Source organism: Panthera tigris, chromosome A2 (genome assembly GCF_018350195.1).
Source record: "Panthera tigris isolate Pti1 chromosome A2, P.tigris_Pti1_mat1.1, whole genome shotgun sequence".
NCBI classification, from domain to species: Eukaryota; Metazoa; Chordata; class Mammalia; order Carnivora; family Felidae; genus Panthera; species Panthera tigris.
Genome location: NC_056661.1, coordinates 161329777 through 161345255, shown reverse-complemented (window position 1 = coordinate 161345255; position 15479 = coordinate 161329777). Strand labels below are relative to the sequence as shown.

At 42.1% G+C, this 15479-nt stretch overlaps 1 protein-coding gene across 2 annotated transcripts; it reads right to left on the bottom strand.

The window, feature by feature from the left end:
* Positions 1 to 2610: 2610 nt before the first annotated feature.
* Positions 2611 to 6138, bottom strand: GIMAP2 (GTPase, IMAP family member 2). 2 transcript variants are annotated; one of them, XM_042975260.1, is made up of 3 exons: positions 6003 to 6138; positions 4623 to 4682; positions 2611 to 3785 (listed from the first exon to the last, which is right to left on the bottom strand). In XM_042975260.1, the coding sequence occupies exons 2-3, from the start codon at positions 4648 to 4650 to the stop codon at positions 2806 to 2808; spliced, it is 1008 nt and encodes a 335-aa protein (XP_042831194.1). In that variant the 5' UTR covers positions 4651 to 4682; positions 6003 to 6138; the 3' UTR covers positions 2611 to 2805. The 2 variants fall into 2 exon arrangements, with proteins under 2 accessions (XP_042831194.1, XP_007087567.1); XM_007087505.3 differs by having other exon boundaries at positions 4623 to 4658.
* Positions 6139 to 15479: the final 9341 nt, after the last annotated feature.

Here is a 15479-nt window from a genome sequence, read left to right as displayed (position 1 = left end):
AACAAAGAGACACACACACCTCCCAATAAAAAGTAAATACAGGTTTAATCTGAAAAAAATGTCTTTAACTGCAGCGATTCTTTCCTGTGTAAGTACATTCAATTATTGTCACCTTTGCATTCAGGTTAATGCTGTAGATGAGGCAAAGCCAAAGGTTCTACTCCTGAGAAGCACTAGGGAGATGAGAGTCCCACGTGAGATACCCTGAGAGGGGCACCTGAGGGGTTCAGTCAAGTAAGTGTCCATCTTCAGCTCAGGTGATGATCGCACAGTTCATGAGTATGAGCCCTGCATGGGCTCTGTGCTGAGGGCTTGGAGCCTGGAGCTTGCTTCAGATTCTGTGTCTCCCTCTCTCCCTGCCCCTCCCCAACTCATGCTCTGTCTCTGTCTCTGTCTCTCTCTCTCTCTCAAAACTAAAATAAACATTAAAAAATATTGAAATACCTTGAGAGCAGTGATGCCCATTTGTCCCCCATGGCAGAATGCAGGTAGAAAGTCCTTGATAGATATTACACATGGTGTTTCATACAATAGGAGAATGACATGTGCGACACATTCACTTCTCTCCAGCTTTAAGAGTTTATATCTATGTATCCATTCATTAACATTCATTGATTGTTTTACTTCAGGGTAGATTTTATACCATAATACTACAATGAGAATCTAAGAGCACCTGGCTGGCTCAGTCAGTTGGGTGACTGACTTTTGATTTCAGCTCAGGTCATGATCACACCATTGGTGGGCTGGAGACCCACATCGGGCTCTACACTGACAGCTTGGAGCCTGCTTGGGATTCTCTCCCTCCCTCTCTTTCTGCCCCTCCCCTGCTTGTGCTCACTCTCCTTTCCTCTGTTTCAAAGTAAATAAATAAACAAAACAACAACAAAAGAGTACGCTGAGAATTTAGAGGTAAGTAAAACAAAGTCCCTTTGGAGACTGGCTTCACTCACTCAGCATAAAAACTTTCAGAATCATCCATGTGGTGTGTGTCCATAGCTTGTCCTCTTTCATTGCTGACTAGGATTCCATCTTATGGATGCACCACAGTTTATCACTTCTTTTTTATTTAGTCTTATGCCCATAATTGACTGCTCTTATCTCATTGCATTGGCTAAAACGTCTATCATGATGTTGAATAGTAAAGGATGGACATGGCTTGCTTTGTTCCTAAATATATCTTCAGTGATTCCCAGTTAAGTAAGGGAGATACTGGATTACAGTAGTTTGTATTTGTATACACAAATTTGTATTTGTGTGTGTATAAATATTTTAAACAAGTATTCTCCACTTTTTATAAAAGTTTTTAAAATTTATTTTGAGAAAGAGAGAGAGAGAGGGAGAGCGAGCATGTGTGAGCAGGGGAGTGGCAGAGAGAGGAAGAGAGAATCCCAAGCAGGCTCCACACTGTCCCAAAGAGTCAGATGCGCTGCTCAATCCCAAGAACTGTGAGATCATGACCTGAGCCGAAATTGAGTCAGACATGTAACCAACTGACCCACTCAGGTGCCCCTGTCTACTCTTTTCTTGAGTGAATAGCTATTATATTATTTATCATGAATAGCTGTTAAATTTTGTCAAAGGCTTTCACAAATCATCTATGGAAATAACCTTATGATTATTTTTCCTTAAGTCTATTGATAAGGTGAATGACATTAATAGATTTTCCAATAATGAATCAATTTTTCATTTATGTTTAAGAATGTGGTGGAGTCTATTTGCTAGTATCTTATTTGGTATTTTTGTTTTGATACTCATGACAGATATTTGTTTATAGTATCATCTTTTTGTATGGTCTTTATCAAGCTTAGGTATCAATGCTATACTTCTTTTGAAAAAGCAGTTAGGGAAATTCCCTTCATTTCCAATGTTCTGCAACAATTTAAAGAGCACTGGGACTATCTGAATGTTGAAGGTTCAGAAGAACTCCCATGCAAAACCATCTGGCCTTGGTACTTACTTTGTGGTGTGGTCCCTGAATGGCTTTCTCAATCTCGTCCATGTAAATTGATCTATTTCACCTTCATCTGTCTAGTGGAAATGGTTTTGCTAATCTGTATTTCCCCAGGAAAGTTATCCACTTCATCCAGATCTTGACATTTATTTGCAAAGAAGTCTTAAATTTTAAAAATTTCTTCTGATTTAGTTGTCACTACCTCTTATCATATTGAAAATTTTATTTGTGTCCCTTTCCCCTTTTCTTATCCAAAAAGATAATGAGTAGTTTAATTTTTTTCAACAGTTTTAATTTATTAATTAGGCCCTGTATGTCTTATTCCCCACCACATTAATTTTTGTTTTTATCTTTATTATTTCCATACTTTCTTTTAGTTTACTTCCTTTTCATGGGTATTGTTTGGTGTGGGAATTGAATTTATTAATTTTCATTCTTTTATTCTTATTGGAGAAGTTTTGGGTGTGCTTCATTTTCCTTCCCTCATTTCTTTGTTTTTTGAAAATGTTTATTTATTTATTTTAAAGTGTACTTATTTATATTGAGAAAGTAGAGAGAGTATGAGTGGGAGAGGGGCAGAGAGAGAGTGAGACTCAGAATCTGAACAGGCTCCAGGCTCTGATCTGTCAGCACAGAGCCCAACGTGGGGCTTGAATCTATGAAGTGTGAGATCATGACCTGAGCTGAAGTCAGACACTTAATCCACTGAGCCACCCAGGTACCCCAAGCAATGTCAAGATTTAAACACTTTATAGAATCTCAAACATTTACTGATGTCAGGCACTGCATTTTACAGGGGAAGCACTTGGATTCACCCCATATATGGCAGTGAGTAAATAATTGCTGACCTGTAACTATACACTACGAGTTATGCATTCCAGCCCAGTGATCTTTCTCGAAATTGTCATCAATATTCCAGCTATAATGAACAGCAATCTACAGAACAAACTGCACATTCTAACGAGAAAGCAGTAAAACAAGTTGCACACTCTGTACAATGGACACAATAACAGAACAGGGAATTTGGCGAACAAATGAATACAAAATAAAATAAAGACGAATGTTTTGATTAGGCCTTGTTTTAGGCCATTTGCTTCAGCTGAGTAACGTCTCTGAATTTGCACGTACTTCACAAAATCTCTTTTGAAATCCTTGAACCTTTCCTCTGACCACACAGGTCCACATTCTGACGCTGTTACTAGGCTGTAGAGCCCATTGGTGTAGGGGTCACCCCTTTTCTCCAACACCAGGTTCTCAATCACATCCATTAGCTCCCTCACTTGGCCATCCTGCTCACTCCCTGTAGCACAGTTGTTAAAGGCACACACTCTGCCCCCACATGCTGCCACCACCTTGCACAGGGCTTTATTATCTGTGTCGCGGATGTAATCTGTCACGGATTCTCCCTCCAGGTCTTCCTTGTGGGTGAAGAGGACAATTGTGTGTCTCATGGCATCTTCTCCAAAGATCTCCTTCACCCTCTGCACAGCCTGCTGGTCCTGGTCAGTGAATCGGCCCAGCTGGGCCACCAGGAGCAGCACATGGGGTCCTGGTGCAGAGAGTAAGTAGCATCTCCACACCTCTTTGTACAAGGAATCAGAGTGGTCCTTCCCAGAAAACATATCCGGTGTGTCAATAATGACCATCTCCCTCCCTCCCCAGCTTCCCTGATGTTTACTGCAAGTCTTAGTGATGGACTGGGCACTCAGCCGTGATTCAAATGCTTGCATCCTGAGGATGCTGTTCCCTGTAGCACTTTTGCCGGTTCCTGTTTTGCCCACCAGCATGATTCTCAGCTCTGATCCTCTGGCATGTTGGCTCTTCATACATGGTTCTGTAGAGCAAGTTTACAGTGTCATGAATATACTGCTTATGCCAATGGAATATTTTTAACAATGGGAGATATTCCCACCTTATGGGCAAAGAGAATCTTCCAATACATTGTATTGATAAAACAGAAGCTAACTCCATTATCAAATAAAACAAACAATGATTTTTAAAACATCTCAGTTTCTCTAGGAATGCCACGTTGGATCGTAGAAAAACATACTCAGGGGACGAGACAGATTTAGAAACATATGGGGCGCCTGGGTGGCTCAGTTGGTTAAGTGTCCGACTTCAGCTCAAGTCGTGATCTTGCGGTCTGTGAGTTCAAGCCCGGCATCGGACTTTGTGCTGACAACTCAGAGCCTGGAGCCTGCTTCGGATTCTGTGTCTCCTTCAGTCTTTGCCCCCACCCACAGCACCCCTGCTCACGCTCTGTCTTTCTCTCAAAAATGAATAAATGTTAAAAAAAAGAAAAGAAACATATCTTGTCATGCAAGGCTTGCCCAAATCACCTAGTTCTGGCTGTCTAAAGTACACATTTTCTGAAGATCAGAGATGTGTAGTCAAGACTGTGAGTTCCATCTCACAGTCAGTTAAGTAACTTGACTCCGTTCCAAGGTCAGAGATGGTTCCTCTGACTTCTCTGGGCTGGGGTGTGTTCTTGACCACTAGTGAAATGGCTGGACCAGGGAAATACAGGAATGAGCAGCATAAAATTTTTCTCTCTAATGAAGAAGCATCTGATAGCTTAAGCTTTGCTTAGAGAGGGTAGAATGATTTTTATATAAAATAGGCAGAAAATATGGTAAAATAATCACACACACACAAGAATTCACATTCTTACCAGAATGACTGCATTCCTGTTGGTCCATTGCTGTTCCTGAGGGACAGAGAGGCCAGAGACCAATAATATATATATTATATATAAATATTATTATAAATATATATTATATATGTTTATAAATATTATATATACAATGTATATGTGTATAATATATGTTATATTATACATTTATATTTATACATTTATATACTTACATTTATATTTATGTTTTTAGTTTATTAGTTCTGCATCATGAAAGACTCTTGTATTCCAAGAGCACTGTCATACCCATGGCTCGTTTGTTTACTCATAGCTGATGGGGGAGATAATTAATCTGTCTTACAGAGAAATAGAGTCCCTTGCCCAAAGTCACCCAGTGAGTTGAAAAGTGGGTTTAGTTTGTAAGACCTACCTGCTCCTGGTCTCCACATCTACCTCTTCTCTACTTCCTCCATCCTCCCAAGACCTCCTGCCCCTCCTGCTCTCTTTGGCCTCACCCTTTCCCTCTCTCATCTTCCTCTCTAAATCTGCCTTCCCCAGATGTGAGGTTCAGTCTTTTCTTTCCTTCTCTCCTTTCTCCACCTTGCTCCCTTCTTCCCTACCTCTCCTCTCTCTCCAACCCCACCACTCTGCCTTGCAGTCCTTGCAAGAGACTCCATGAATCAAGTATACTATCTTTGAATCCAGAAATACATTTCATTCAATCCATCAATTACTTGCATTTTCTTCTTTCCTCAACAGCATGAAGAAGCCCTGGGGTCTATCCCTTTTCCTATACATTGCTTTGTTTCATCAGATAGTTTTTCTCTTTTGCTTAAAGAGCTCTTTTTCTCACAGCATATACCAAAGTGACAAGGCACAGAAAACTCATGAGCACATGGGAATGTCCAAATTCTTTTCACTGACTTTATGTTAAGGAAGCTCTGTTTGCCAGTAACATGTAAACTAAACTATACGATGTTTACAGTTCCTGTAAACTGACCAAACTTCAGGCAAAGCAGTCACTCTAAATTGTTTCCCTTAAAATCAGGAAAATTGTTCTTAAAATTTTTTTTTTTCAAGCATAGCCTGGGAAGTAGAAATCAACACTGAGGAGCTTTTCGTGAATGTGAGCTTATCTGATTTACTGTCAAAAAAAAAAAAACCACAACCAAACAACAAACAACAAAAACAAAAAAAACAAAAACCCAGATGACTCCTTGTTAAAACCTGTGACTTGCCAGCTCAGCTCAAAGAGAAAGAAAACAAAACAAAAGCGCAGTCTATCTTCTTCCTCTTGTCAATCTCCACAGAGACTCCCTGCTGCAAAAGAGCCCCACCATGCGCCTGTGTCTGACATTCTCATTTATGCCGAATGCACACAATAAACAGTTAAAATAGGAAATTTTAATCAGTAGTTACTTGCTATCAGGTGGACCGTGTTTTCTTGCCAGTAGTGGAACACCAGTGTTCGAATGATTTCAGCTGGACAGAAAAGAAAGGCAGGACTGCCTGCGGCAGATTTGATCCCTTCTCTGCAGGGCTGTGTCCTCACTGTTTCAAGTTTGCCCAAGTGCAAAGCCCCGCCCCTTGCGGAAGTTAAGCCTCTTTCTCACTGGTGGCAGCGACTGTTCTAAAGGCAAGTGTGGACTGGGGAGGACAAGAGCATGGAAGGGGCACCTCTAATGGGGTGCTGTGCATAGACGGAAGTTTGCAGGAAGAGGAACCTGAGAGAAGCCCACTTCCTGAGTCAGACTGGAAGTTAGCAGTCATTAACTCTTAGAGCATTTTGAAATAACCCACTCATGGCTTTCCTGGCACCCTGGCTTTTCATTTCTGTCCAGGTCTGTAATTTCAGGGGACGCACTTCTGGGGATCAAAGATCTAGTCGTGTCTACAGTAATAATTCGAGTGTGGACATTCAGGAAGAACAAACCAAAGAGTTAAAGTTGAAATTGTTCAAATGCTCTTTCTTCTTATTTATGTGGCAGCCATCACAGCAGGGGAGAGAGAATATGGAGTTTACATTGCCTTCATCTCAGATTTGCAGTAACCTCATGTGGCTTTCTCTCCCAACCCACTGATGAGGAATAGTCCCACAACCCTGGCCTCACTACAGTAAGGCTGGGAAATGCAGTGGAGCCGTGGGATTTGGGTGAACATCACTACCTTGCTACACACGCTATTATTACCTTGCTTTGTATTCTTCCAGATTCGTTTCTATGCAGTTCCTTAAGTGTGCTAAAGAACAATACAATGTGGGTAACTCCTGCTTAATATCAGTAATCTATTTCTAAAAATAAGATATTCTGTGTCAAAACAGTAACAGAGACCTATTTCCTATTGTTTTATATGTAAAACAAATGTAATGTAAATATAATACATCAAGCCAAAGCCTATCAATTTTCTAAATCATATATAAAATTCAGTGAAGCACTTATATATAATTTAAAAAAATAATAAACACTTGGGGGCACCTGGGTGACCCAGTCAGTTAAGCATCCGGTTCCTGGTTTTGGCTCAGGTCATGATCTCACGGGGAGATGGGGAGATACTGGTCAAAGGTAAAAGGCTTCAGTTATAAGATGACTAAGTCCCGGGGTCTAAGGTACAGCATGATAACTATAGTTATAATTCTGGATTGTACCTTTGAAAGTTGTTGAGACAGCAGATCTGAAGCAACCTCAGCACACTCATAAAGAAGTGCAGTGGGAGTGCATGAGGTGAACTAGCAAAGGCGGGGGTGGGGAGTGTGGAACAATCCATACCTGTCGTTGGTTGCTGACTTCCAAAGTTTCATGGAAGTGATGAGTGCAAAGCAAAACAAAGGAGAGACACAATACAACAAACATACAAACAAAGAAACAAACAAACAAGAACTCCCAATTTGGATCTTTTAAAAGAGGTTAGATTTAGAGGGTTGTCCATTGAAAAGTGTGAAGAATTGTTAGCTTAACATAGCACAGGATTTGCTGCCAAGGAACTGGTTTGAACTGATGCCCAAAGTTTTAAGAAGGGTCAGTCTCATAGTATAAAAATTAATGACTAGGGGCACCTGGGTGCCTCAGTTGGTTAAGCATCCCACTTCAGTACAGGTCATGATCTTGTGGTCCATGGGTTCCAGCCCCGTGTCATGCTCTGTGCTGACAGCTCAGAGTCTGGAGCCTGCTTCAGATTCTGTGACCCTCTCTCTCTCCCCCTTCCCCCTCAAAAATAAATATTCAAAAAAATTTTTTTAAATTAATGACTAAACTTTTAAATTAAAAAATTTTAGGGACACCTGGGTGGCTCAGTTGGTTGAGTGTCCGACTCTTGATTTCAGCTCAGGTCATGATCCCAGGGTCATGTGATCAAGCCTCCCTTCAGGCTCTGTGCTGTGTGTGGAGGCTGCTTGGGATTCTCTCTCTCTCTCTCTCTCTCTCTCTCTCTCTCTCTCTCTCTTCTCTCTCTTTCTCCCTCTGCCCCTGTCCCCTGCTCTCTCTCCCTAAACATTTTTTAATGTTTCATTTTATATTTTGAGAGAAAGAGAGAGAGAGAGACAGAGACAGAGCATGAGCAGGGGAGGGGCAGAGAGATGGAGACAGAATCCGAGGCAGGCTCCAGGCTCTGAGCTGTCAGCACAGAGCCCTACATGGGGCCCGAACCCATGAGCAGTGAGATCATGACCTAAGCAGAAGTCGGACACTCAAATGACTGAACCACCCAGGCACCACCAAAAAAAAATTTTTTTTAAATAAATTTTAAGTCATACAAAAGACATTAACAGAAGCATTCAATTAGATTATGGGATTACCAGCAGCATCTCATCACCAAGGGTGTATGCTGGCAAGTGAGGGAATGCAAAGAGATGTCCATTTTGAATTTTATTCCATTGCTTTGTCTATGATCTGATAGGATGGATCACAATCATCCCCTTCCAGAGCATCAAGTACCATGACTTGAAGACAGTTCTCAGTTCCTTGGAATGGGACACAGACAAGTCTCAGGCATGGGTCATTCTGCTCTCTCCTATACCAGTTCACCCCCACACCATCTCAATCACTCTGAACAACCACTGTGACTGCTCTTTGACCTCCCTCCCCTCTCAGTGATTAAAGCTGACCAATAATCCCTTTAAATTCTGGACTTTACCTCAGTATGAGGAACTAGGGAATTGAAACAACCAGGTCAAGAGTGCTGTCACCTTGGCAAGGGAGTGGAGGAGCTATCTTTGATGTTCCAGCCCCAGCAGGCACAGCATGGAGAAGAACCTCGTAACACGGTTGACAATGAAGAAGTCACAACCATGTGGCTCTCATCTAGCTGGATCCCAGCTCCCTGAAGCCATTCCAGTCACACCAATTGAAGTCCCAGTCTGCATGGAGGAGAAACAAGTTGTGCCCTCTGTCTCCTCCTGAATTGCTGGCACACGAAATCATGAGCTTAATAAAATTGTTGTTTTATGGCACTGAGTTTTGGAGTGGTTTGTTATACAGCAAGAGAGAGTTGGGTCATCCATATAGATTCTTAGAAGTGGCATTGCTAGACAATTGGTACATGTACTTGTAATTTTGATAGATATTACTGGATTGCCTATAACAAAATGTTAACCAAATTGCATACATCAGCATTTTATTATTTCCCCATATCCGTGCTCATAATTTTGTCTGCCAATCTAATAAGTGAAAAATTGTATCTTAGTGTGATGTCCTCTTTTTAAAAATTTCTTCTTAATTTTTATTTTTAGAGAGATAGAGTGCATAAATGGGGGAGAAGGGCAGAGAGGGAGAGAAAGAATCTTTTTTTATTTTTTTAATATAATTTATTGTCAAATTGGCTTACGTACAACACCCAGTGTTCATCCCAACAAGTGCCCTCCTCAATGCCCATTACCCATTTTCCCTCTCCCTCACTCCCCCATCCACCCTTAGTTTGTTCTCTATATTTAAGAGCCTCTTGTGGTTTGCCTCCCTCCCTCCCTGTTTGTAAGTATTTTTTCCCCTTCCCTTCCCCCATGGTCTTCTGTTAAGCTTCTCAAGATCCACACATGAGTGAAAACATATGATATCTGTCTTTCTTCGACTGACTTATTTCACTCAGCATAATACCTTCTAGTTCCATCCATGTTGTTGCAAATGCATGATTTTATTCTTTCTCATTGCCAAGTAACATTCCATTGTATATATAAACCACATCTTCTTTATCCATTCATTAGTTGATGGACATTTAGGCTCTTTCCATAATTTGGCTATTGTTGAAAGCGCTGCTATAAACATTGGGGTACACATCCCCCTCTGCATCAGCACTTCTGTATCCCTTGGGTAAATTCCAAGTAGTGCTATTGCTGGGTCATAGGGTAGTTCTATTTTTTATTTTTTTTGAGGAACCTCCATACTGTTTTCCAGAGCGGCTGCACCAGTTTGCATTCCCACCAACAGTGCAAGACGGTTCCCCTTGAGAGAGAGAATATTAAGCAGGCTTCACACCCAGCACAGAGCCTGATGTAAGGCTTGATCCGAGGACCCTGAGATCATGACCTGAGCCAAAATCAAGAGTTGGATGCTCAACTGAGTCAGCCACTCAGGTGCCCCTTAATGTGATTTTTATATGCGTTACTCAATATGAATGTGGATGAAAATTTTTCATATGTGTAAGAATTGTCGTTTTCTTTATTGACTACTGTCTTATATATTTGTTGTCCATGTTTGAATTCTGTTGTTAAACGTTTTGATATTGATTTGTAGAAGTTCTTTATGGGGCCCCAAATGATCATTTTACCTCTTCCTCTTGGATTTTCTTTTTAACTTCCAATTTTGTTCACTTTTATCATGGCTGGTATCTAGAAGAATGCCAAATAATCACAATGACAGTAGGCCTCCTTGTTTTATTCCTAACTTTTGTGGAAATACTTCAATGTTTCTCATTAAACAATATGTTTTGAGGTTCAGATGGAAAATTTTATTATGCTAAAAAAATAACCAGTTATTAGATGTTGAATTTTATCAAATTACCTTTCAATAGCTAAAGGGATTATCAGATTACATGGCCCCATGGCTTTATAATACATTAAATTATATGAAAGTATTTCCCAATATTAAACCTTCTTTGCATTCCACTTAAGGTATTGCTGGATTCTATTTGCTAATAGCTACTTTAGGCTGTCTTTCCAGCTCACCGGCTGCTCCTTTGCCCTGGTTCCAGCTGTATCAGGTTTTGGGCTTCCCTCTTCCTTCCAAACATGACAGCCATCTTGTTTTTCTGAACAGTTTATGCCATTCCAGAGGAATTATCGTTCTATCTTTTAAGAGAATAATATTTTTACCATCACTATCTTTCCCCCATCACTACCTCCTTTCTTAGGCAAACCTGACATTGAACAAAAATTTTAGCATTATGAGTGTTATTAAGGGGAATGCAAGGTAGCTTGGGAGCATGTAAGAGAGAAGCTAAACTGAGGGGAGAGGGGTAATCAGAAAAGAGTTCTTAGAATTAACATCACATGAGCTGAAGTTGAAGAGTGAGTAGAAACTAGAGGGATTGAAAGAAAAAGAAACAGGGTATTCCAAGGCAAGTGACAGCATGGCATTCTCCCGGATATTCAAAGGAAGCCAGGAGGTCTAGAACCCAGAGACAGGAAGTCAGACTGTGTGGTAATGAGGCTGGAGTTTGAGGTAGAAGATTCAATTCATATGGGGACTTGTCATCAAGTTTGGATCCTGAATATTCTCCTACGAAAAATGGAAAATCACTCCAGGATTGTTTTAATCAGGCCACAGTCAGATGTGTGTGACTGTTGGCTGTGTGAAGAATAGATTCAAAAACCTGTCCCTCGTTGTGTGTTCCATGATCTGCATTTGGGTGTTCTTATTGGGGTCCTCCTTCACTTCCTCTGCCTTGCTACATCCCACCCTCTTAGTGCACCAAAACAGAACAGTTATGGTTAAGGCAAACTGGAGAGAAGCCCTGGATGTGACCTGGGAGGTGAGCACATGGAGTCTTTGCCCCAGTATGTCTCCTGACACCTTCCCCTGTACTCAGGATCCTGTCCGCCCTTTATTTCCTCACCAACAACTTCTGCACAAAAGCTTTTCATGTTTACTTCTAATTCATTCTGAGTTCAACTGTGTCTTGAAAAGAACTTGGTTTCAAGGTGTTTTTGCCAAGGCTGAAAAATAACTTTTCTGGTTTAGTGAAAGGAAACCACAAGCACCAAAGCTGCTGCTTCTGAGGCAAACTCTGTGCTCTGAGGGGGTGGAGAACCATCTTATCTGGTGTCATCTGAAGGAACTGAAATTCCCCTCTGTCCAAACACACACCTGCAACCCACTACTCTTGAGATATCGTTCTTCTCTTATGAGTAAAGGTTTTCCCCAGGATAGGGTGAAGCAAACGAAACAACACATGGGGAGAGATTCAGAAGGTCAAAAGAGCCAAATACAGATCAAAGCAGAGTTAAAGATTCAAATCCTCAGACACCAGCTAGAAGGTTTGTTTGGTATAGTCTGTGACCCATAGCACTGGAGAGGCAGCATCTCTTTTGTTTGTTTTAATTTGAGAGACGGAGAGGAGAGAAGAAGAGAGGAGAGGAGAGGGAGGGGAGGGGAGGGGAGGGGAGGGGAGGGGAGGGGAGAGGAGAGGAGAGGACAGGGGCAGAGCAGAGCGCGGGAATCTTAAGCAGGCTTCATGCTCAGTGCGAAGCCTGATGTGGGGCTTGACCCCATCACCCTGGGATCATGACCTGAGCAAAAATCAAGCGTTGGACGTTCAGTGGAATGAGCCACCCAGGTGCCCCAGATGGGCAGCATCTTACAAAAAAGATGAGCTGTGCAAGTCTAACTTGCTATCTTGGGTCTGAATATTATCCACTGAAATTGTAGACATTGATCTATTTGGCCTATTTCTAACTTGCCCTCTCCCTCCTTGCCCCAAACAATTCCCTCCTCCAACATTTTTCACTTCCCAGAGTGCATCAGCGATCACATGTGGCCAAAACACATCTTCCAATGTGGTCATTGACCTACAGTGATGGCCTACAGTGATAATGGTTTCTTGTGCAACAGATACATGGTAAATCTGAATTGCATAATCTTGACATTGTAAATGTGGATTAAATTAAAGAAGTGAAACCAGAACAAGGAAGTTCCTTCTATCTTCTTTCTTTTCTCTCCCTTCTCTCATTCCTCTTACTCCCCAACCCCTATGTCACCCACTGTTGCCTGCCACTCTCTCTCCCACCTCACTGCATTTCTCTCTTGCACAGTGTACCAGTGCCTTAGCCCCTATATCAGGGAATCTAAGTCCCCCACCTTTCTAGAACACCCTTCCCCTTAATCCTGGCTTGTAGTCTTGACAGGTTCCAGAACAGATGGGTCCTGGTGCTCACAAAGATTAGAGAGAGGCATAGACTCTTCTGGAAAGGCTATTCCAAGGCTCTGCCCAAGCTGCTCCTCAGATAGTACCCCAACCAAAATACATAACACACACACACACACACACACACACACACACACACACACACATGGTGGCCAGCACCTGACCCATTCCCAACCTTTACTTTTAGGTTTTATCCTTTCTGAGTGAGCTCCTCTACGGAGGAATTTTCTTTAAAGGCTACTTTAATCTGGAGACTAAGCAATGATTTCTTTTCCAAGAGATGGAGGAAATTGCAGGACGCAGGCAGGCCATTAGGCTAGGGTGCTCAGAGGTGGTTGCAGAGTCCCTTTTTCCTGTAAGTGTGACCCACTGGCAACTAGAAACACTCTCACAAGACGACAGGAATTTGAATTTCAACAAGGAAATTGTGCAGATGCTAACAAAGGGCAGTGTATGAACTCCCAAACCTTTGTTCTCCTGCATGAACATAATGGGACTTTTTCCCTAGTCTTCCTCTGGAATCATCTCTGCCCTTTCCTGCCAATACATCAGGTCTTACCACATTTGAGCGGTGCCATAGTGCTGATTATGACCATGTAGTGACATCAGGAGTCTTCATCATCACAGGGCTGCTGGTTTTCCAGCGTCGGACTTTCCCACTGACATCTCAGCATGTGTGCCTCCCTGCTCACTCTGTATTGTAAGCCCCAGCCCACGCTAACCCATTGGGACTGACTGGATTCGTAGAGAGCCAGGTGGCATGAGGCTCTCACTTCAGGGTGGGCTCAGAGGATTAGTGATTCCTAATGGGAGACCATAAGTAGTGACCAGACCAGGGGTCTGTCAGGGCAATGCCTATAAAAGCCCACTAGCCTTGTCTTCTGGGTTCATCAGAGAAGTGTTGAGTTGGAGACATTTCAGGCTAAATTAAGTCAGTTTTGTCTACCTCTTGGCACAAAATAGGCAATTTAACATCTTGTCCTTACACATGTTCTCCATCACTCACCAAAGTTTGCATGACTTTATTAGATATTAAAAACTCAGAAATCACAGAAGTAAAACCAATGAATTGCCAAAGTGATAATTAGTACAAGGTTATTGTGCACAAGTGCAAACCACGAACACTCACACCAAATGTGGGATGAGGCTCCGGGGTGTGTGGTTGTAAAGTCACTTGTATAGTCAGATGGCAGCGACTGTGTATTCTTCAAGTGGTGGGTTATAATATTAGAATTTTCTTAAATGGTAGGAAACTGGTAACTGGTTCCCTAATACCGGTTTTAGGTAACAGTTTAAGTTTTGCTTTTGATTTCCAGAGGCAGAAGCAAGAAATGACCCAGGTCAAGTAGTCTTGCAAAAGTTTTATTTGTATGACTAACCTGCTTTTTTTTTTTTTTTTTTTTTAGCTTCGTTCAGCGAATTTTTTAGCTTCGTTCAGTGACATCTGTTTTCTATTTAAATAATCCAGTGGGGTTTTTGTTCGTGTGCATATCCAGGAAGTCTGTGTATATACATTTGATGTCAGTCCATTTCTCAGAACTGCCTCAAATTATAAGAACAAGACTGTTTACTGTAAATTTACCAGTATGTGCTGCAACACTGCCTTCTATCTCCACACCATCATTTCTTACCTCATGCCTGCCGACTGTGGCCTTTGCTGTCACACAATGCTGTGGTCCCTCCCAGGACAGAGCTGGAATGTTGGGCCCATGTCCCCAGCCCTGTATGCAGAATGGCGTGGAGAGGGTGCAGGGGGGGACAAGGAGAGATCTCACTGCCCAGACCTCTCTGAGCCCTCATGATAGGCTGACAAGGATGAAGCAAGGGCATTTTCCTCTCAGTCTCAAACCCACATCAGGCCTCCTGCAGAAAGGGCAGAGCCATGAGAATTGTTGACTCTTGTGAGCAAACAAGAGACCACAGAGTTGGAACAAGGTTTTCTGCCCTTACTCTGCCTTCCGGCCTGAGCTGAAGGTGTGGGCTAGAAAGAACAGATCCTGAGTTGTGGGCAAGCATGCCAAACAGCTGAGCTGAATTTGGGACATGTGCACCATCAACAGTTCCGTGATAGTATTTGGGGTGGAATCTGTCAAGTTTCTGGGAGATTCCTGCTTACTGGAAGTTTGGGAAACAACTTTTTCTTTGATATGTTTTTGTTCCTGCTCTTGTTGAACCATTTGCAATTGCCCTTTTCATGTTGCATTTGATCTTCATGAAATGACACAACACAAAAGGGGGCAAATACCTAATTAATAAAACCCCAAATGAGTGATTGCTCAGAGCAGGAAACCGAAGCATCGGAGCAGATTCATAGAGGAGATGCTGTTGAGGGGAGAGGGGGAAGATTTAAAAAGTTGGCTCTCAAGTCCACATAAATAATGCACCCTTAGACTGAGGCCAGAATCATAAACTAGTGAGGCGGCCAAGTACATCAGCAGTCCGTCTGGGTACTGTCCTGCATAAGCACCAGACCTCTTTGTGCTTGTGGTTAAAACCATGCAGCTATAAGCTCTCCATCAAACTTATCTCTTCTCGCTGGGGTTCCCT